A 23,599-nucleotide genomic window follows, 5' to 3' on the forward strand; every position below is an offset into this window, starting at 1 on the left:
ATCTGAGCATATTTTATTGAGTTGCTGTGTAACATTGCTGCTCTATTATTTTGTGTACATCGCAAAACGTCCGGCTTTGGTGGTTGTGTCGGACATGGTGTTCCTCTCTGAGTATGGAGCCTATTCAGACTGAGAAACCTCAGAGCGTGCCGCAGCTCAGTCCGATTGGAAACAAACTGAGACCACCTCGAAAGATGGATCAGAGATCAGGGTCCTGGACCAGGGTCTGCTCGGGTGTATTCAGACAGAAATTTGCTCCGGATTATTGACGAACTCTGGTTCACTGTGACCCTTGTGCTATAGGCACTTTAACATTGGGAGCATTGGGGTCTAGACAGTGGGCTGAACTTTTTTCTTCAATGATTTGTGATCTCCACTGGTTTCCATGGAGTACATGAAACCCTCTCCACCTTTATCCACCTTTGTCATGGTAGGGAGAACACGTCAATGGTTATCTTGACCCCATAGGATAGCACAAGGGTTAAATGAACCAAATGTGTCCAGTCTGAACACACACTTAGAAACATCTGGCTGAGCCCAATGTCAGAAGATCTTCATCTCAGGGAAGGCTTTGAATAGGTACTGAAGAAGGCTGGAGACATTAAGATGACCATGTACTGTAAGATGACCATCTCTACAAATTTGTGGTGATGAGGTATTTGGTGCCAGCTGGGCCCAAAATCTACAAACCACATGGTGCTCCCTGAAAGTAAGGAATGTTGTCAAGCTAAAGAAGGGATTCTATTGAGCTTGGTTAGCTTTTGGACTAGCTTGGCTAGCTCAAAGCAGGTCACAGGTATTGGAAGTCCATGCCACAGTTGCTGAATCAAAATCCCCCATATTAAAATTGCGCCACCCATCACAATGTACGAAAAACGTAAAAAAGATTAATCTCTCATTCATCATTCTCCACAATAAAGTTGCCTCATTAACATTGTCTCTCTTTATTGTTTTACAAATATTAAGTTATCCACAAAAATAAAATAACTTAGATAATAACCATATTAAAACATACAAAATACAAACATACATTACATTTAGCACAAAAAATGCATAGTGTTATTATTTTCCCAGAGTTTTCCTAGACATGGTTTAGTACGTGCAAACTACCTATCAGGGCAGAGAAGGTCTCTTACACTGGAAAATAATCCCAGATTTTCCTTTTCCTTTTAACACAAAGATACTTTTCCTTGAAAGAAATTACAATGTTTGATAAGAAACACTGTTTATAAATGTTTTTGAGACCTTATGATTGTACATAAACCCATATCTACTATCTGGACTTTAAAAATGCAAAAGGAAATACCCCTGCAGCACACGCTGGAACACTGTGAAGAAGGTGAGGGCAGATACATAACAAGAAGCACACAGTGCTGCATACGGTGAGATTGCATCACCAAACAGGAAACACCTTGATTTATGTCATATGAAGAGGTTGGTAGGGATGTTCGGTCAAGTGTGCTTTGTTCCCTGCAGCACCAGGATTGGTTTTATGTGAAGACCTGCTCTTTTTTTATTTACAGATCACGTGTAAGGGGTAACTAAATGAGCATTTCCTGTGCTTGACGTCACATCACACAGAGGGAATCCGTTCAACACTGAGGGCAATGCAGACAAACACTTTTTTTAACAGTGATCACACAATATTTTTGCGTAGTTTTTTTAAAACTGTTTGTTTTCATTGGGTTTAAGATTAGATAGGTGACAAATCCAAGCTAGCAACACCGAAGAGCGGAACTCAGTGGTCTAATAGTTGCACAGTCTGTCGTTTTTTTAATTTATTTTCATAAAAAGTGATACTGAATACTATTTCTGAGGTTTTAGAGTGCCTTTGCTCTGAGTGTACATACTCTACCACATGCAGCTATGCAACATTGAGTGGCATATCTACAAAGTGTCCAACAAATGTAATGTAATTAATGTGCAACACAATAGTTGCTATAAATGAATATTCAAGACTAACTCTTGAACTGAGCCCAAAATCTCCAAGTGCTGTTAAAAAACTTCCTCCATACATCTGTCCTTTTGTTTTGTATGGATAATTTATTGAGTGATGTGGTTGGATACATCCTCATGGATGCGAGGGTTTTCTCTCGGGTTTCCACCCACAGTCCAAAGACATGGTTCAGGCGGATTGAGGATTCTAAATTGTCATCAGTTGTGAGCGTGTGTTTGTGAGTGTGTAGTTGTGTGGCACCCTTTCAAGGATGTACCCCTGACAGTAGCTGGGATAGGCTCCAGCAGTCCTATGACCCTAAAAGGGATTGCAAAATGGATGGATGGGACGTTTACATGTTGTAGGAGTGCTGTTCTGGTGCTAAGGTAAGTCTGAAGTATTAAGTTGGATGTTTAAATCTCATGTTGATTTTACATTCCTGTAAATTTGGCCAAGTGCTGCTGACTGTCCCGTTCCTTTTTTGTTTGTGAGGGTAAAACACAACTATTTGGGGTGCGTTTGGTCTCAGGAGAAAGGCATTATGCATTTCTAAGATGTGTTGACAGACGCGTGTGTTCATCCGCTGGCTCCGTCCTTGCACGTGTCTTCTGCAGAGAAACCCTGCAGTCCAATGCACAAATGTTTATAGAATTTTACAGCCATTCCATCATTAAAGTCTTTCCTCCAGTTCATTTTAAATGTGCTCTTTTAGTTTATGCTTCTTCATTTGCAGACGCTGACCCACTCTGTTATCCTGCACTCCTCACAGACCACATAGCAGCACCAGTGGAACTTGCAGTTGCAGCGTTCACTCCGCGTCTGCTGCAGAATATTGTGGCCCCTCCCACAGCACAGGCTCTCACAGTTGTCCATGCCGTGGCTGGTCTTGTTGCAGATGCGGCCCTGTGTGCCGGCCGAGTCCGAACTTAGATCCTGTTCGCAGAAATCAGGAGACTTTTCGAAGAACACCAGTTCGTTGATGCCAGGCCTTCGACGGTGCGAATGGTGGTGGTGGTGGTTATGCTGATGATGGTGGTGGTGATGGTTGTGGTTGTTGTGGTGGGAATGGTCCAGCTGTCCAGTGTTCCGGTTGTGAGCCTTGATAAGGGTGGCGACGTGGAAGCGCTCTTTGAGGATGGAGCCCACCTTCCGGAACTCCGGGGTGACCTGCCAGCAGGTCTTCAGCTGGCAGCTTCCCGATGTTCCGTGGCACTTGCATTTCCTCCTCATGTGGTCAAGCACCACCTGCAAGGCACACAGAGGGGGTAGAAAGACAGAAAGAAGGAGTAGGAGGGAGGGGGCAAGACGGCAGAGGTGAAAAGGTGGACGGGTGTGGAAAAATGAGGAGGATGAATGAACGTCTTGATTAGTGGTTGGAAATAAAGTTTCATATACAAGTTGTCATTACACTTTTAGTCATTTTGAAGCAGATCGTGGTTTCTCCGTTTGACAACAAAGCCACTGTTTCTACATGAAATCCAGGTGGCCTGGAGTCTGAGTTTCTTGTTAAACATGCTATATCAAATAACCCGATGGATGCAGGTACTACCCAAACAAACAGTACTGTCATTATTCATCCTTTGACATTAGGTAATGACTCAGAGCATGACCAACGTGTAGTAGCACATTAGACATCAGGGCATTAAGCTATTTACATATTTCTTCTTATAGTTCAATGCTGGTCAACGGAACTACATTTGATATCAGCAGCCGGAGACCGAGTGGAACAGAAGCGCTGAAGCATGTTTCTGTGCCTGTCCATGGTGCACAGACGTAAACACAGACAGACAAATCCCACTTTAGTTGTAGCCTTGCCTCTGACAGTAATACATGTGTGCGCGTGTGTGCGTTGGTGTGTGTTTATCAGTCAGCACCAGTCCTAAACTTTGAGATTCAATTACCAACAGGAACAGCAGGCCACCCAGAGTACTGACAGATGCTACTGCTGCCGCCCCTATCAACACACTCACACTCACACAGGTTTGTCTGAGAATCGGACTAACAACCCTGTTTTTGACTGACTAGGCTTAAACCAAGAGCTTAATACAGACTGCCAACAGGTACATCACCTTTTCTGCCTCATTCCAATATGTCAATTCAGCAGCCATCAATGCTCTTTACTCTCAAAGTCTTTTTACTTAAAGGAGATCTATGAAACTGTGAGATAAATATCTGGCTACAATGATTTAAACTAACAAAAATACATGGTCTTGAGGTCAAAACCTAAATTAGCAGGGTGTTGGAGATTTGTATCAACAGGAAGATATTGATAAGCCTTGGTTTCATGATTTTTTTTTTTTTGCTCACTGTTGTTTATTTTTTCTATTCTCAAGTGTTTTACACCAGCACCACAGCAAATTCCTAATCTGTAAAACTGCTCCGTTCACTGAAAAAACTCCTTGAATCATTGACTTAAACCCGAGATCCAATCTTAGCACTAACCTTTAATCACATTTGCATTATCTGTCAGAGAACAAAATTCAGAGTAAATTTAGTCAATGGTTCTGGCTTAAACAATGAAATTAACATTCACCAGAGTGATAAAAAAAACAAAACCGTTTTCGACCTTTTTGTATCTTCAAAACTTCAACAAATACAATAATTCAAAGAAATTTGAACAAACCAAAAGCATTGACAAGCTATGGTGGGCATGTCCAAAGCCTGGCCTGTGGGCCAAATGCGGCTCCAGTTCCGATTTTATCCTTTAGCTCATTTCATAAAATCAATAATATATGCAGCCCAGAACAGTTTCCAAAAACTGTCTGAATTATTTCAGCCATTATACACATTTGGCAACACTGTTGTGCGACTTTTCTGTATCACATTCTAGTTCATTTCTAAAATGCTAATTGTAAATCAAAATACAAAAGTTGACAAAGGGCCACCACTTCCACGAAAAGTGGAAATTGGACCTCTTTTTGGTGAAAATATGAAACAACTGTGTCTGCCTGATTTGCTGAGAGACTGGGCTGCTCTCATGGAGTTCAACATTCAGAGAGACTATGAGACACGACATGCTAACTATGACTACATTGCAATAATTTATTTATTTAATAGTTCATTTGCATTTAATGTCATTGAAATAGTTTAAAGGATTTTAGGCCTCACCAAATCTGGCCCTCTTTGCAAAAAGTTTGGACACCCCTGGTCTAAAGCAGCATCTGCTGTCAGGTAATGATGTGTTTCTTATGTCAGGTACTCTTTACCTTGGATTGTTCACCAGCATAAACAGTTGTTTAAGTTTCAATGAAATTCCAGTCCAGCTGCCTGATGGGAGACATATTCTTCTGAATCTTTTCTTTTGCAAAGAACAGAATTTACAGTTTCATCAATAAAGTCGTCCCAGTCCTTCAAGCACCACAATGTTCAAGAGTTTCCATTTTCAAAAAACGTTCCCAACTTGATCTTAAATCGCCTGCTTTGCATCAGAATACCTTGTCTTTCTGGGACAAAGACTTATGTAAGGTTTGGAAATCTTTACTGTTTTTAATTTGAAAATAGAAAAACATTTTTTTTTGTTCATTGAAATGTATGTACATTCACAAGCTAACAGCTACCATAACCTGAGGTAGGGTGAGAAAAGTACCACACACAATATCAAAAGCCATAAATAATAAAAATTATTTTATTATTTTAACTATGTCTAGGAGTTAAAAAAAACCCTCCAGAAATAGTAAAAAAATCAATCAACCACTTCTGTGCCAATATCTCTTAGCCCGGTCTCTCTTGACCTCAATTGACTGACCTCAACCTGATGATGCTTTGCGTTAAAGAGGGATGCTGAAGCTGACAGGATAGTCAGACAGAGGGTTTTAAATGTGTTAAGGCAAGACTAGAAAGATAGAAAGAAATATAATTTAATGCAGCAAAGCCCAAGGCTCCTGAAGCCTCAGGGCCCGGATGGCATCTCCCCTGCCACCCTGAAACACTGCGCAGGCGAACTGGCAGTGGTCTTCAGAGACATTTATAACACCTCCCTGGAGTCCTGCCACGTCCCGGCCTGCTTCAAGTCCACCATCGTCCCTGTCCCCAAGAAGCCCCGCATAACTGGTTTCAACGACTACAGGCCTGTGGCACTTATGTCTGTAGTCATGAAGTCATTAGAGCGCCTGGTCCTCCCCCACCTCAAGTCCTTCCCCTCCCCCCTCTTGGACCGTCTGCAGTTCGCCTACAGAGCCAACAGGTTTGTAGACCTCCACTTCGTCCTTCATCCAGCCTCTGGACTCCCTGGGTACCTATGCCAGTATCCTGTTCGTGGACTTCAGCTCGGCATTCAACACTATCCTCCCCTCTCTGCTCCAGGAAAAGCTTCTCCAGCTCAACGTGTCTGACTCCACGGGTAGGTGGATCACTGTCTTCATTATAGACCGGAGGCAGTGTGTGCGGCTGGGGAAAAATATCTCCACCACCCAATCTATCAGCACAGGATCTCCACAGGGCTGTGTACTTTCTCCTCTGCTCTTCTCTCTGTACACCAAGTGCTGCCCCTCCAGCCATGATTCTGTGAAATTGATCAAGTTTGCGGACGACACCACCTTCATCGGGCTCATCTCTAATGATGATGAGTCCGCCCACAGGAGGGAGGTGGACCGGCTGGCGACGTGGTGCAGCATCAACAACCTGGAGCTGAACGCCCAGAAGACAGTGGAGATGATAGTGGACTTCAGGAAGGTCACAGCCTCCTCATCCCCTCTCATCCTGACAGACTCTCCCATCACCATAGTAGACTCTGTCCGTTTCCTCGGCACCACCATTACTCAAGACCTCAAGTGGGAGCCGTCCATCAGCTCTCTACCCAAAAAGGCCCAGCAGAGGATGTACTGCGGCAGTTGAAGAAAGCCAGGCTGCCGGTCCAGATGACGGTGCAGTTCTACACAGAATCCATCCTCACCTCCTCCATCACCTTGTGGTATGCTGGAGCCACAACCAGGGACATTAACAGGCTGCAGTGTATAGTGTGCTCAGCTGAGGTGATTGGCTGCAGCCTCCCATCTCTCCAGGACCTTTACGTCTCCAGAACCCGGGGGCGTGCAGGTTGGATTGCAGCCGACCCTTCTCACCCTGGACATGGATTACTTGAACCACTCCCTTCAGGCAGAAGGCTATGGTCCATCAGGACCAGAACCTCGAGACATAAGAACAGTTTCTTTCCTTCTGCAGTCAGACTCATGAACACTTTTTAACTCCTCCACCCTTAAACTTGTACAGTCACCAGTCCACTACCTGCACCTTCTCCATCCAGTTTGAACTGTTTTGCACTAATTGCACCTCTATTTATTGCTCTGTCCTTTGTGTCATGTTATTATTATTATTTTTATTTTTTTGCTCACTGTTGTTTATTTTTGTTATTCTTAAATGTTTATGTCGCACATTAGCACCTCAGCAAATTCCAATTCTGTGAAACTGCTCTGTTCACGGAAAACGGCAATAAAAAACTCCTTGAATCCAAAAACAAAAGAAGGGAGTTTGTTCATGAAGAAGTGTAGTACACAGGCAGCCTGTGGGAAAGCTACTGGTCAGCTGGATGAAATTAGACTGGCAATGGAGAGTAGACTTAGCAGGCCAGCTTAGACATTGCCTGTACAAACTCTTTGGCCACATTTCGTGTTGTGGTCTGAGTCAGAACATGTTGTATATTTCATTGAGCTCACAGTTCCCTGGGAAAAGTTTGAAGAAATGGACTCTAAAGGAAAAAACATCTATACTCAGAACTGGCTGTAGAAGCAGAGGAACGTAAGGAAATGTAAAAAGAGCCGCCAAGTGGGAATGGGGAGTTGCAGATTCATGACAAAGACAGTTTGCTGTCTGCTGGTGATTTAAAGGGAGGACCTGAAAGCAGGTGATGAAACCCAACAGCCAATACTGCTGCTGGCTGTAGACAGTTCTAATGGAAAAAGAGAAAGGATGCTGTGCAGCAGTGTCAGGTGAGTACCAAACTACAGAAAGGGACTTTAGGTACATTTACAGGTTGTTGTGGAAAGAAAGGATGCCTGGATGTTTTTTCCCATTTTGTGTGTGTTTGTGTCTAGTCTAATATTGTTGCTCTCCTTGTACAGAGGAATTTTAGTGCAGTGCAATTTTTTTGGTCCTTTTTTTATTTACCTGTGTGATTTCCTTAAGAAATAGAATAGAATTGCCCCTTGGGGATGAGTAAAGTTGTCTGAATTGAATTGAATATACTTTTTATCCTGTAAACAGTCATCAAAGCTGCCAGTAATACCCAACATCTGAGAAAATGAAGAGTGACACACTGATGTGGATCAGTGTATTATAATAATCAAAATCAAAAGTGCCAAATATTTTGTCTTTGCCTCCTTGATCATTTTAGAGCAGTGCAGACGTCTTCATGCAGTTGCAGATAAACACAGGGACTATTACTGAGAGTGTTGAAAAGAAAGTTTAAAGAGCTGTGATTGGTGGCGTGGACATGCTAGAGGCTGTAAAACTGTATGATAAACAGAGCTGCACAGCAACAACTTAAAGAGCACTTGCACTGCAGTCCAGATTGCAGCTTTTGGTTAAAGGTTTTTCTGCGAAGGCAGAGGCAACCCCAGAATCACAAACGTGCCGGCCTTAAACACACAGCCGGCTCTGTAATCATGAAACGTTCCAACCCACTTCAACCCTAAAGACACAAACTGGCCTTTGACTGGTAATTGCATCCACATTGTTACCTTTTGCTGGAACAATCACCGCAGGACAGGACTTTCAGCAAACAGGCATGATGTTATTTGTAACTGACGTTTGACACTTAGAGAAATTCACTTCTGCTGAAATGTTTGATGTTGTTAAAAAAAGACTGACAGAAATGAGTTTGTGTGGAAGAGCATAAGCAGAAAGTCAACCATGTCACTTTGCACTTTATGGTCTAATGAAAAATCTGCTCTGAACAGAAGCTTTCTGGCTTTCTGACCCCCCCCCCCCCCCCCCCCAAAAAAAAAAAAATCCATTCTGACATGAAGAACAGTAGACAAAATAGGATTGAAAGGAGGGAAAAATCCTTGCCAATGTAGCACCACCCGTCCATTTAGCTAATTCTCTTTGTAGCCTCAATCCTTGTTTAGTCCACAGTACAAATCTTTGAATGATTAAAACAAAAAAGGACAAACAGCTTCTGCTTTGCTACAGAAGATGTTTGTTGATCTCTAAAGAAAACCAACATCCACCTCTGGTGTCCAACAAGCCGATTCAGTGGTTAAATTGTGATTGTGAATCTAAAACAAAGAAAACGAGGGTTTTAGATCGTAAACACCATAATACGACATATTTCTACCAGATACTGAGCGACTTTTCAAACAAACAAAGAATGAAATCATTAACGCCATTATGCCTGATTCTATTACATAAAAATTATTCTTCAGTGTTTTTTTCTTTTCAAGGTGATGCTAAATTAAGTCATTAAATTGTGTGTTCTATAGTATTTATGATTTGAAACATACGGTGTGAAGGGGTTAATCTGTGTCGAGACGCAAGCAACATTTTAGTTTTGGTTGAAGGCTGAGATTGTTTTGCTTTAATTCATGTGTTAAAACATCAACAACAAACAAGCATCCATTTGTTTTTGGACAAAACTATCCAGCTCTGATTTTCATCCTTTAGAATTTATCCTCAAAAATTATAGTTTGAGGATAAATATATATATATTTTTACGTATGCAGCTGTGGAATGGCAAAGTCCACTCCGCCTTTGTCCGATCATAGCTTTACCCAACAAAGTGAAAGCTGCCAAAGTTAAACTGCAGTGTGAATGCACACAAACCAATAATGAAATGGACAAAAAATAAGTGCCACGCAATTGCAATAAATTTCAATGAGATGGAAAGTGTTTCATCTCCAAACATGATATAGCCTAGTCAAGGTGCCAGTGATGCACGATAATACGTTTTTATGACAGATAACTGATCATTTACTGCTTCCTGTATATGATGATAAATCAATATTTGTTTTGTTTTTAATACCAGAGCAAAAAAAATTGGTTTCAAGAGCAAGGTAACAGTGTTTACAGTGGGGATGGAAAGTTTGGGAACCCCAGGTAAACGGGATATTATTGTGCATAAAGTAACCAATGAGTGATGAAAAAATCTTCAAAAGCCATCAGATAACAGAAAAGACATTCTTGCAATATGTAAAAACCAAGACGTGATAGCGTCATGGATTGTTCCCAATTATTGTTTGCGAAGAGCAGGCGATTTTAATCTCAGAGATTTTAAATAATCTGAGTCCGATCAGCATCATGGGTTCCTCTAAGCAGTTGACTACAACACTGAAAACTGAAAATAGTTGATGCTCACACAGAAGGAGAAGTCTATAAGAAGATAGCAAAGCCTTTTCAGATGGCAATATCCTCTGTTGGCAATAGAACTAAGAAATGGCATCAACAGGAACAGTGGAAGTTAAAGTAAGATCTGGAAGACCAAGAAAGAGCCCAGTCCAAACCCACATCTGACTGACCATCCCTTACATCTGACCATCCCTCCAGAAAGACTGGAGCTGTGGTACATGGTTCTACTGTAAAAAGATACAAATATGGTCTTCATGGAAGAGTCCTCAGATGAAAACCTTTTCTACGTCCTCACCACAAAATTCAATGTTTGAAGTTTGCAAATGAAGATATAAACAACCCTGATGCATTTTGGACACTAGTTCTGTGGACCGACCAGGTTAAACACTTTGGCCGGACTGAGCGAAGGTACGTTTGGGTTGAAGTTACGAACCTCAGTCCAACTGTTGGGCATGGGGGCGGATCAATCGTGCTTTGGGGTTGTATTGCAGCCGGTGGCCCAGGAAGAATGGATTCAAAAATATTTCAGCACATTTTTGACACCAACTTGATGCCATCTGTGAAAACACTGAAGTTGAAAAGAGGATGGCTTCTACAAATGGAAAATGATCCTAAAAACACTTTAAAATCCACGCTGGAGCCCATTAAGACCCATAAAACGAAGGTTTTACCATGGCCTTCCCAATCACCTAACCTCAACATGTGATAGAGTCATAACGGTTTATTAGTTTCCCATATTATTGTGCATTTCTAAAAGGAGAAGGCTTTTATTAATATAGGCGCTGTTGCCGGCGAGGCAAAATAACATAATCTCTTCGAACAACTTTAACTCTTACACTGTTTATGAAACTAACCTAATTCCTTTGAAATCCGAAGCTGAGAAAAGCAGCTTTATGCTAATATGCAACACTTTACCATAGTAAAGTGATTACAGGGTCAGAATCAGTCGGTTTACACGTAATGCATAAGCCAGGAGAGTCCAAACCTTTTGCAATGTGGGCCAGATTTGGTGAGGTGAATATTTGTGAGGGCCAAACATTTAGCTTGCATTCTTTGAGCCCTTGTGACTTTAAATGCCAATGAACTATTAAATGGAAATTTCATTGCAATAAAATACTTTAATTTCTTTATGTAGAACAGAAAAATAGCCAAATACGTTTTTAGCCAAATTACTGTGAATTTCATTTTTACACAACACAATGCATGATTCTTTCCCAGTATTTTTGCATACTTAGCATGTTTCGTCTGCCTGTTAATATCAATCAGTCTCTTGGAATATTAGGCAGACACAGGTGTTTCTTTTTGCTGAAAAAGATGTATTTGTCATGAATTGTTGTTGACTTTTATTTTATGTTTTATTCACAGTTGACTTTTTAGAAATGAGCTAAAGGGTCACAAAAGGGTTGCACAATAGTGTTGCCACCAGTTTAAAATAACTAAATAACAATTAAGAAATTGTACAACAGTTTTTAAAAAGTGCTGGCGGCTGCATATTTTATGACAGGAAACCGCGGGCCAGATAAATTTAAACATGGGCCGCATTTGGCCCACGGGCCAGACTTTGGACAAGTCTGGTGTAAGCACTGTGCTACATATCAAAAAGCTGCTTTTCTCAATTTTAAGAATATTATGGAATTACATTGAAAAAATTTCCACACTGGAGCTAAAGCCGTGTAAAGAAGGTTGGTGGGAAGTTTCTTTTCTAGGCTCTTTTTTTCCAACCTATTAGTGTTCATTTTCGATATCGCGTGTAAACTGTTGAAACAGCGCAATGTTTGGTCGGTTCAGTGTGAAAACAAACCTAATCAAAAAAAGGTGTAAAGTTTGGTTTGCCCCCCTCTCCTCAAACAAAGTCTGCCAGACTAACTTAGCATAAAAGAAGTGTGATGTTATCTGTAATAAATATTCCCCTGAGGTAAGGAAAGCAGCATAGTAAAAAAAAAACAAAAAAAACAAAGTCTGGTGATCTGCCAGGTCTAAGCTGAGAGTGGTCTGAACAGGAGGAAGCGAGCATGAACAACACAGAGGAGCAACAGCTCCAGTGCGTTGTGGAGAAAGCTGGAAACAGACATCTGGCAAGTTTTAATGGGCTTAGTGGTAGACAGAGGCAACTATAAAGCAACCCCAGACAGAGATCAAACACAACATGTTGGTAGCAGACTAATACTGCAGGCTACACACAAACTACTGTGCATTGTGTGGGACAACACGGAAACGGGGATGACATCGCCTGACAGAGTTCAGGCGTAAAAGTGGCTCTGGAGTTTTGTATCCAAAGAGGTTCGCACGAGCGTTTTTCACTTTTTTCTCCGCAAGTCTATGTAAAAATTATTACAGCGATGTTATTCCAGGACATAGAAAGGTAATGGAGCAGCTCTGTTCCTGCATGCACTTGTCTCTTGCGGCCTTGCCTTAACACATATTGGGATCCAGGACTGCAGTGTGCCAAAGGTGAAGTGTTACCACACTCCCTTTAGGCTAATGCTGCACAGGTTTGTCACCGAAGAGTCGGCATGACTTGGTGCTAATGAAGCAGGACTGATGACAAGAGGCGCAGGGGAATTCTTGGAGCATGAGCTGACGATATATTTATGTGCCAGCTCAGACTCCTTTGCAGGAGTTTTTCATCCTTATCAAACAATCCCTTTTTTATAAACAAATAACACTATAGGCTATTTGATGGTGTTTGCAACCTTTTCAGTCCCAATCACCTCAATTCCACCATTTACTTTACTCTCTGTTTTCTTCGTCACTTTGAATGAATTCGCTGGCCTATCTCTCTGTCATCGACATTTGGGGAAGTCCTGTGATCCGTGGTCGACCCCTTCTCGCTAATAAATAGTCCGCGTGCGGCCTTGTTTCTGTCACTTCAAAGGAAATCTACTGAGGCGTCCCTAAAGCTGCGCAGAAAGCCGAGGCGATATCAAAGCACACAAACAAATCCCACTGCAACACATTAAAGCCAGACATGACTAAACAAACCAACTGCTTCAAAAGAGCAGCGAAGCAGACAAACACACACCACTAAGATGACATGCAATTACCGTGTCTATTACGCCGCACCAGGACGCACGCGTGTCTATGTGCGCAGCGTTTGCTCACTGTTATTCACACACAGAGTCCACGGCTCTGATTTAGAGACTCTAATAAAATGTTATTACCCACATAAGCGCTTCCACCTGTTGAGCTTTTACTGCTGTGTTTAAAAGTAAAACAAAGCTGAGGAAGGAGGGGGGGCTTGACTGTATATATGTACACATGTGCACGAGCTGCTGAGTGCTGGCTGTGATTGAATCATCTGTACTAGCAGGAATGCCCTGCACGCCACTAATGACATGAAATGGCCCCTGGGGAGCCCAGACTAACTCAGTTTGGAGATTTTTTCATCACTTGTGTGGTTTTCTTTCACTGGATTACTGTATATTCAATTAGCCATGCAGTCATCTGGCACTCACAGTTGCAGATTTTAATCCGGGTGCTTGTAAAGTTCATTATAAAGCTCATTTGGTTCACAAAAAGCTTTTAAATTGAGTGTCCAAATTGCAACACTCAATGCTGTACAGGAACAAAAACAAGTATTTGCATCCCCCCTCTTTCCCTCTACAGCGTTCAAGATAATCAAATCCATTTCCAAGCTGTTAAATCTTTAATAAACTGAGATTAAACTCAATTTTCAGGCTAAATCTGGTGATTTAAAAAATAGATATTTTCAACGGGAGCTGAAGCAGCTTAAAGAAAAAGAAACAAGCCTAAAGAATTTCAAGAACAAGTGAGGAACAAAGAGTGAATCTGAAATTACCAATTACCTATTTGACAGTGAATCAGGGATCTCGGACATAAATATTTGTATTTGCGCATTATTAAATTATGGTCTTTTGTAATACATGCGAGATATAATTAAATTGTAGATCTTAAGCGTTTCATTCGTTCTTCATTCGTTGATGTCGTTCGAAGGTTTTCTTAACATGAATTCAGTTTTGAGCCGTTCAATATTTTAGGTCTGTTGTGAATTACGTAAATTATGTGTATTTGACGCAATTATTACTTAAATCTTGCACAATTGTGTGTGATTTTTGCGAGATGCGTGTGTCTTTTCACGACCATTCCATGTATGTCTGACAGACTTTTCACGTCAATATTTAACTTTTATATTGCGTATACGGCGCACTTGTCACGTTTAGATTAAGTAACTGACACACAAATCACAAATGAATTGCATATAAACAGCGCAATAATCACGCACGGTTCATCTTTCTGTTGCATCTTTGGTTTATTCATACTTCTTCCATGGTTTTAAAGTGTTACATTTGTGATACAACACTAAAAATCACAACTTTTAGGATGAAGAACTTATGACCAATTTTCATCCATGCGGTACGCGCAACATTCACGTAGTGGCTGTATGACAGAGCCTTTAGTTCGTCTTCTGAAATGGTAAAAGGTTAGGGCCAAAAAACAAGAAATGTGACAGTTTTGGCTTCCAGGACTGTTCCTAACTTTTTAGGAAGTGGATTCATCTTCGGATCATTACTGGAGTTCCTGGTTTATGCATAACATAAAATGAGTAAATTAGGTGTAGGTAGAAAAACTGAGGAAAAACTAGAAAAAACAATGTTCTTTATGTCTCATTAGAGCTTACATATAAAACTCTTAGGTTGTGTCCAAAGTCACCCACTACTTCCCGGTAGTTTTGTTTTGGTAGTCTCAATTTGAAAGAACTTGAAATAACATGTTAGAGGGAGGTTGATGGGAAGAAGCTGTAGCTCATTAGAGCCTTGTACTTCTTATGACCAATTTAACTGACATGTGCAAAAAGAAAAAAAAAACACCTATTAAAGAGTGTATTGCTGTTGGTGGATTTATCTATCACCATTATGTCACTTTACTTCCTTTCTTGGTTGTGTCTGGGTTTTGAAGTCTCTGCCACAGATCCATGATCTGAGTTCCCCGACACTCAAAGGTAGAATTTGTTCGTCATTTTTGATTCATATGGAGAAACCAAACGTTGCACTTTCATATGTGTGGGATGATGACCAATATGATCATACCAGTGCAGACAGGAACCGTAAACTGTAAAGCCTAAAAATGAACAGCACTTACTAATTTTTAGATTAATATTTTTTACCAATGCAGCAAATTCTCTTCCTTTTTCGTCAATATGTTAACCTGTTATTTTTATGTTCTACAATTGTGTGGATTTTACTTTCTACGTCTGTACGTCTTATTCTACTCCATATTTGTGTAATACTAACAAAAATAAGTGATCTATTTCATTTGAACCTGAATAAAAAAAACAGTGGAAAGATAATCTACTTTTGATTTCAGTTCTGTCATGGTGCCTCTGTCAGTCTCTCCTCCCCTCCCCACTCTGCTCTGCTTTCCTGATTGGACCTAGCTGTGGACGCTCACCTCATCATCCACCTGCCTTCATAAGGAGATCCAGTCCCAGCATTCATCGCCAGTTCATTGCCCCTTATGGTGCTTCGCCTGGTCTCTGTATCAAGTATTCATGCTCCGGTTCTCTTGGTTCTCTGTTAACCAAGCTTCTCTGCCTCATCTACAGGACAAATCACCACGAGCTGTCCACCTGGGTCCTTTCCTGCTGGTGCAATCTTAACCTCCAGCCAAACCAAGAATCCCAAGCCACGCCATGATCTTGAGCTACGCCACAACTCCAAGCCAGAACTCCCGGTCGCCACCCCATACTCATCACGCAGTCGGACAATCGTCATATCACTCACCCTCGGATCCACGTCCAGGAAAATAAATACATTTAACTTTCCATCTAACTCCTGTGTTTTTTTTTGTTTTTTTTTTCTGGGCTTCAGCATCTGGGTCTGTCCCGCCAAGTGAACATTACAAGCTCGCCTTTGTGCAAGGAAGCGCTTTCAGGCTGGTTCTAAATAAAGTTTTTGTTGTTGTTTTTTTAACATAAAATGAACATTTTCAAACACTTTTTCTGGATTAAAGCTTCATCGTTTTCTGGAATTTTGTCTGGCAGAATTTTGTCTGAAATAGGAAAAGAGAGTCATTAAAAAAAATGCTGCTGACATTTCCATCCAGAAGACTTCACAGTGAAACTAAACAAATGTTGTCATCGTAAAAATATTCCTTTAAATTAAACATAACAAAAATAAAATAAAAATGAGGACAATTTGGGACGACTGTAGCTCGTAGGCACACCTTTGTTATTTAAACACAGATGCTGCTGGAATTTCCCTTATTTATCTCTATTTGTTTGTTTGTTCCATAAATAATGATGTGGTGTTTATCTGAAAATACTTGGATGCCTCGTGTTCAGATTTTTGTTTTGAACACGGTCAAACAAAAGACTAAGGCTGAGAAAAAATGGATCTTTTCTGAGCTAAAATAACGCTGTTTCTCCATTTGTCCGGGCGGCTCTGAAAGATGACTCTAAATTACGGTTCAGGAAACAAAGCAGACCAGGTGCTGACACCGTCAGAAGTGTCAGAACCAAACTGATGAACGGAGCAGAACCGGGACATGACTCCCATTCTGCAGCACAAGCAGAATTTAATTAATAACTAGTAGGATTGCACATTTTTGATGCACAAAGAAACAACACGTGACATCTGAGACGTGTTACTCAATGACATATAGAAGGACAAGCAAAAAGCAGAATGAAATAAAGTAAATTTCCCCAGCTGATAACAGCTGAAGAATGATACGGACCTTTATCTAATGTCTGCAGACATAACATCGAAGAAAACTATCAACTCTGGTCTGTGTAACCCTTGTGCTATCTTAGATGACCCCACCCTTACATTGACGTTTTCTCCCTACCATGACAAAGGTGGATAAAGGTGGAAAGATTTCATGTAATCCATGGACACCAGTGAAGATCACAAATCATTGAAGAAAAAAGGTTCAGCGCACTGTCTAGTGGGTCTAGATGACCCAACTCCCAATGTTAAAGTGCCTAGAATAGCGACAGATTATGGACCTTTTTTTTATTTTATTTCACAGCATTACCTTATTATATAAAAAAAATGCTTAATCAATTATTGAAGATGGTTAAATTGATTGATTTCTAATTATATTTCACTTGCTCCAAAAATTGATTCATGATTCCTAATGTAACATAATTTGTCTATATTTTAACTTTTGATACTTGATACATTTTTGCTATGAAGATTTTTGAAACAGTGTTATGTCTATTTTACTGATATAGTATTATTTTTAATTATATACATGATTTTTATAAGTACCATAATTTGCATATATTTTGGATAACTGATCTGCATTTGACATGTTGATTTCTAAAATAGTTATTTTTAACAAAAAAATTTAAGTAATTCATCTTTGTCATGTGCTTTATTGATGCCTAAGGATTCTAAATTCTTTCTGATAAAATCAGAATCAGAATCCTTTTATTGTCATACGCACAGCTTTTACACCGACATACGAAATTACTTCCAGTGCAGTTATGAACGATAAATCGTGTAATAAAATGGTTACGGTAGAACAGGGTGGGATTATATAAATTTCCTTCCTTCCACTCCCTTTCAAGAAATATATCATTTTATGTCTAACTATCCTAAGTTTGATTCGTCATTGCATGAATGTATAACTGATGATTGTAATGTTTTTGGGTATTATTTTTATGTGACTGCTTGGAATAAACCATTTAAAAAAAAATCATCTTTGCAAAAGTTCAGGTGTTTGTTCTCAGCAAATACGCTGCTGAGGCCGGTCTAGCTTGACATCATGAAAGGGAGTGAAAGGAATAAAGGCGGTGACTAAGAGAACAAGTCGTCTTGATTTTGGGTTGGAAAAGAACTCAAAAAATTTACTAATATTTAAAAAAAAAACTTCTTTAGTGTCCGAAAGGTAATATATTATTATACATATGGATGTAGTTTACCCTGAAAGACTTAAGAATAGCATAATACAGGCCCTTTACAGACTCACTTCAATGAAAATTGTGTATATGGAGTGTCCTTTTTGCATTTTTCTGAAGATGGAGGACATAAATAAGAGAATTTAAGCTAAAAGTATTTCTGAGTATTCCTGTTTTCAAATGGATGGACCAAAAGCAGAAAAAGCAACAACTGCCATCGGCGGACCAAAGTCTTCCAGTTCTAATTCCAAATCCTCCCCTTGCAGACAAATAGATCCGTGCACGTCTTTGTTTTCCACTGTGAGCTGGAATCTGGACCAACATTTACGGCTTGATAGCTCCATTATTGCTCACTATTTTTGTTGAGCTGGTAATGTTAGGTTGGGGCTGTGAGGGGCTGTAAGCTAGCGAGAGATAGTGTAGACAAAGGGATGATGGAAAATCAGCTGAGGAGTTGATCTAGTATACGTTGGTATAATATAGATGGAGTGGGACTTCTTTAACTTCTTTATTGCATCACCTCAGTTTTTCTTCTTCTGTGGATTCACTAATGTGTTTGGGATTGTTGCTCTTCCCCACTTTGGCCTCGTTTGTCCACAAGACATGTTTTCTGCTTATATCTGTGAGCCGCCGCTCTTTGCTGCCAAATTTCTGAACAAACTGTACTTGTTTAAGTTTCTTTAGATTCTCTTGTAATTGAGTTCAGTGTCCTCATTCAAGCCTGAAGGCTCCGGGATGTCACTCTTATTTTTTTTGTGCCTGTTTATCCACACACTGCATCGCTCTGAGGCTTCTCTGGAACATGCAGTCCTGGGAGGACCGACAACGACTTCAAAGCTTTCCCGCATTGTCGAATATTTCCAACCAGAAGGATGAAATTATTTTAATTACCTAAATCATTCTTCAGTGCTGATATGAAGGAAGTGCTCCGTTTGTTAAAGCATGTGGACTTCTAAAGAGGTGCTCGCACCTGCTGCACATGGAAGCAATAAAGAGGAACTTCCGTTTTTTTAATGAACAGATAATTTGGTTGGACTTGATGAAGGTCTGGATAAATGGGATAAAAGTGAACTTTCTTTTACACCTAAACCTGACATGATATAGTGACATAATATGCAGCCAAAGTGCTCATTGTGTGTCCTGCTGGTGGAGAATGGGGGCAGTGCAGGGTGGAAGGGGGGTGGAGGAAGGGCGAATCTCTTTCTACTTTCCGCCTGGTTGTTTGAAGTCAAAAATCCTTTGCAGGGTTTCTAACATCTGTTTCCAAACTGCCAGCAGTCACTAATTAGGGCTAAAAACAAGACGGGACGTCGTGAGAACCCTGGGGTGGGCATGAGGCAACATGCACACCCGAGAAAAAAAACCACTGCATTCCTGCGCTCAAAGACTGCTCCTCTGAAGGGCTGAGTGGAGGGTGGAGGTGAGGGGGGTTGCTCGTGGTCGTTCTGTGACACGGGAAGAGCATTATATTGACCTCACCTGTTAGCGCTCGGCGTGCACCTTTTGTCTTAACCGGGGCTGAAGTCACTGGATGTGGACGGTTTTACAGAAACGGTGCTGCACTGACTCACACTTTGTCCTTCATCTTCCCCTCTTTTTCCTAATCATCCTCCCTTTCTTTGTTCCTCCTTCACTCTTTGATTTCGGCCTCAGTCCTCCCCCTCTAACCCTTTCCATTTCCTGAGCACATTACTCTTTCTGATCTGCAGCCTGTGACGGCCTGTCTCTCTATCTGCGCTCCCGTGAGCTTGTGTGGCCGTAAGCGTTAAAACCTGTGGTTTGGAGACGTTTTCTGTTATCAGATCGACTGTAAGTTGGTGGAGAAAGACATTAACGAGGAACGAGGTCAGCAGAAGCCATTGGATGTGGGTCGGGACATACATGGATGCAGGTTCAGGGTCTATTAGGCTCAGCTTGTTCAACACAGCTGTTCCATATTTCAGTTGGTTTACTACATCATAGAATTGATAGAAATATGATTTTTTTTTTCAAATTAACATGCTTTTTAAACCCCTTGATGACCCCAACCAAAAAAAAAAAAGAGCAATGTCATTTTTTAATGAGAAATAGCATTAATTATGATCTGTTGGGTGATTTGATTTTCTTACATCGCTGGCTTAAGATCCATAAATATTTTGATGATTTATATGATTTATTGATTTATATGTTTAGGAAAAAAACACCTTATTCACCCACTGTCTTAAATTTGATCCACAGACTTTTAAAATGGTGTAACTGTTGAATAAAACATTCATGATGAACAAATTTAGCATTCTTTCAGGACAGCAAGTAGTAATCTAAAGGGCCTATATTCATGCAAAATCAACTTTTTAAAGTCCATTAAGTCCATTATAATGTTCATTCCTCTCAATAAAAACAACCCCAAAGGGGTATTTTGATCCATTCAAGCATTTCTGAGCATTCCTCTAAAAGTCTGCATTCTAAGGACTTCCCAGGGTAGTAGACAGAGTGGGTTCTCACAATTTGACATCACAAAGTGAGGAACAGCCCCTTCCAGGAAGAGTCTGAGCTGCCAGCACCACCCCCAGGCTGACACACAAACCCACTTTCTCCGCAGAGCAAGCGATGATCGGCCAAATACTTTCCTTCTATGTGCACAATATGTACATCCATCTTTGCAAAAGTTCGGTTATTGTTTGTTTTCGTGAAAGACACGCAGACACGCTGTCGAGGCCGGCTTAAGGTTGACGTCATGAAACGGGCGGCACCCACAAGGAGCGAAAGGCGTAACCTCAGAGATCGAGTTATCTTACGTTCGTTTAGGAAAATAACAAATATTACATTTTTAAAAAAATGTTCTTTAGTGTGCCAAAGGTAATAGATAGATGATCATATATATGGATATAGTTTACTCTGAAAGGCTTAAGAAAAGCGTGATTTATGCCCTTTAACTTGGAGCAACTGTATTATAAAAAATAACGATCAACATATTTTACAGTCTCTCAACACAGGAAGTAGTCATTTAAAAAATTAACGATAAGAATTATTTTTACCATAAAGTTTTGAAATTTAGCAAAACATTTCACGCTTAAAGTGTTAATTTTACAATAGTTCTTCATTTGTTAACATTCAATATCAATGTCAAAATACTGGGGGGGGGGGGGAAATTCTCCGTAAACATGTTAGTCTGCATCATCGCACTACTACCCCCATGCATGACCATCGTCTGTTGCATTTTTTCCTAAATTCCATTATTTTGAAAGCAGATGTTATAGGAAGCATATCTTCCAGAAACCTCCTTTTTTTTGTCCTCAAACCACAAAATTCTGGGAATAATCCACTTGTTAAATGAAAATCTGGGTTCTTTTTCCTCTGCAGTGTGTTTCTCCTTGAACCCTTCCATTGATCCATTCTTTGAGAGTTTTTGGTCAGTAACTCCTCCGAGGGTTCTCCACAAGCTTTCTTCACGAGTATTTAATAGTTTTCAGTGGGGTTCTCTGAAAAACTTGCTTTGTTTTCCTTTTGAACTGAATGACCTTTACAGCAATCTGTGGCAGAAATATCGCTCAAAAACAGCAGTGCAATGAAATTCACAGACAGGACAGGAGAAACCAGGAGAAATGAATAATGACAACAAGTAGAGTCAAGTAGAATTTTTTCCCCACACATCTAATAGAACAAATAGGCGGAAAAGTTTCTCTATTGCTTTTTAAAAACTTAAGCTTTATAATTTATTGTCTTTTCAAAGACACAATGTCCTCACACACAGGAGTCTGTCCTGGATGGAATCAGTGAAAGCATCCTGCAGGGAAATATTTTTATTTTTTTGAAGCATCGAGAGCAAAAAAGCCTGAAAAGGTTAGCCGTCCTGGTAAAGAGAAGTCATCAGAAGATAACTTATGTTCCATTATTTGCTTCAAGCACCATCCTGTTCTCTCAAACCTGTGTTTACTCCTGTTCCCTCGCCTCTGATTGGACTTCAAGCAAACTTTTCTGTGGATATGGTAACTGCGGCCGCTCCAGCGGGGAGCCCAGCTGTCGCTGCGTTCAGCTGACGAGCTCCACTCCAGTGTTTTGTCTGCATAATCAAGGAAGCCAAATATAAACCGATGAAAAGATACGGGCCCAAATTGCTCAAAAGGAAATGGGGAACAATGAGGCATTTACGCTCGGTTCTTGCCTCCATGCCACCTCAGTGGTGGAGCTGCATCTCTGTTGTTTTAGATCTTTTGCTAGAGCTTCCAGAGGCTGAAGTTGTTGGATTCAGCTTGTGAAGCACTATTGAAATGGCAAGCAGAAGGTCATGCATTCTGCTCATTCTAAAAGGTTTTTGAGATGTAAACATTTTCACCAACATGTCGTGGAAGAGCTAAAGTCTTCCAAAAATATGCTTAAGGAAATATGATGATAAGATTTTGATCTAATGGAGTGAGGGCTTAAAACATGATCATGTCTGTAACAAAAAGGAAGTAGAAAGAAAGCACAAACTCCTTCTTATTCCATCTTCTAGTTACATAAGTCATTAACATAGAGAATTGTAAAAACTGCAGTTTCCAAACGGCCACTTGATAAATATTATGATCATTGCTGCACATATTAGACATAGGGTTGTACAATCCAAACATCTGTCTGTGGCTAGTTGTTAATCAAATTGAATCTAATTGACCAATGCTGTCGGAAAATAACTTAAAAATGAAATTTATCGATTATTTCAAAATTGGATAATACCATTATGATTGAAACATGGTAGGTTTATTTTACTATAACGTAAAAACGATCAAGTGCATCACAGCGGACATGTGATTTACGTATGATGACAGCAAAAATTGATCAGTCCATCAATCCAGTCCAATGTGTGGAAACACTTTGAATTTAGCAAAGTCATGTCACCATCCAGTGTGCTAGATTGTTCTAAAAATGTCCCCTTTGGATTCTTTGGATGTGGAAAAACAACACTGGTCTGAAATTTAGGAAACTAAGCTCTGAATGGATTTGAAATTAATTCCTGTTATTCCTGTGTTTTTTGTACACATTTTTAATTTACACTTGATTATCTTGTAAGAAATATAAAGAATGTCAAAAATTTTTACCTGCTCTATTCAGTACCAGGTGTTTATCTCCGAGTCACACTGGTTGAGGTTTTGGCTAAAAATGTCCTGGATCCATTTTAGGTCAGTGAATTGGATTGCTCAAAATAAAGCAACATTGACTATGAATCGTATCAGCAACTACAAATTATGATATGAACCAAATTGTTGTTAAACCAAATCTTTACACCCCTAATTTGTCCTACAAAAGGGTACATTATGATTTGAAGAATGACCTGTGTTCCATCAGAGGTTAGGTTCTAAAAATAACTTACAATACATGCAATCCGTGAAGTAGTCAACTATAGTTTTACAATTGGAAATGTTTTAAGGCTGTTATACTCCTCACTAGACACTTTGTCTAATACTAATTAATACTAGATGTATTAATAAAGCAGTTTTGCAAATGTTCAAGCATAAAATGCAGAAACATGACCATAACAAGCTAGTGCTGAAACAGACGACCCTAAGCAT

The 23,599-nt window shown here is 40.2% G+C and overlaps 1 protein-coding gene across 1 annotated transcript in view; it reads right to left on the reverse strand.

The window, feature by feature from the left end:
• Positions 1-920: 920 nt before the first annotated feature.
• Positions 921-23,599, reverse strand: part of wnt10a (wingless-type MMTV integration site family, member 10a) — a 37,072-nt gene continuing 14,393 nt past the window's right edge. Inside the window, exon 4 of the mRNA XM_011489990.4 lies at positions 921-3,181. Within this exon, the coding sequence (XP_011488292.1) occupies positions 2,660-3,181 (522 nt within the window). The 3' untranslated portion in view covers positions 921-2,659. The remainder of the gene's footprint in view (positions 3,182-23,599) is intronic.

Source organism: Oryzias latipes, chromosome 21, assembly GCF_053564925.1.
Source record: "Oryzias latipes strain Hd-rR chromosome 21, Olatipes_Hd-rR_3.1".
Lineage (NCBI taxonomy): Eukaryota > Metazoa > Chordata > Actinopteri > Beloniformes > Adrianichthyidae > Oryzias > Oryzias latipes.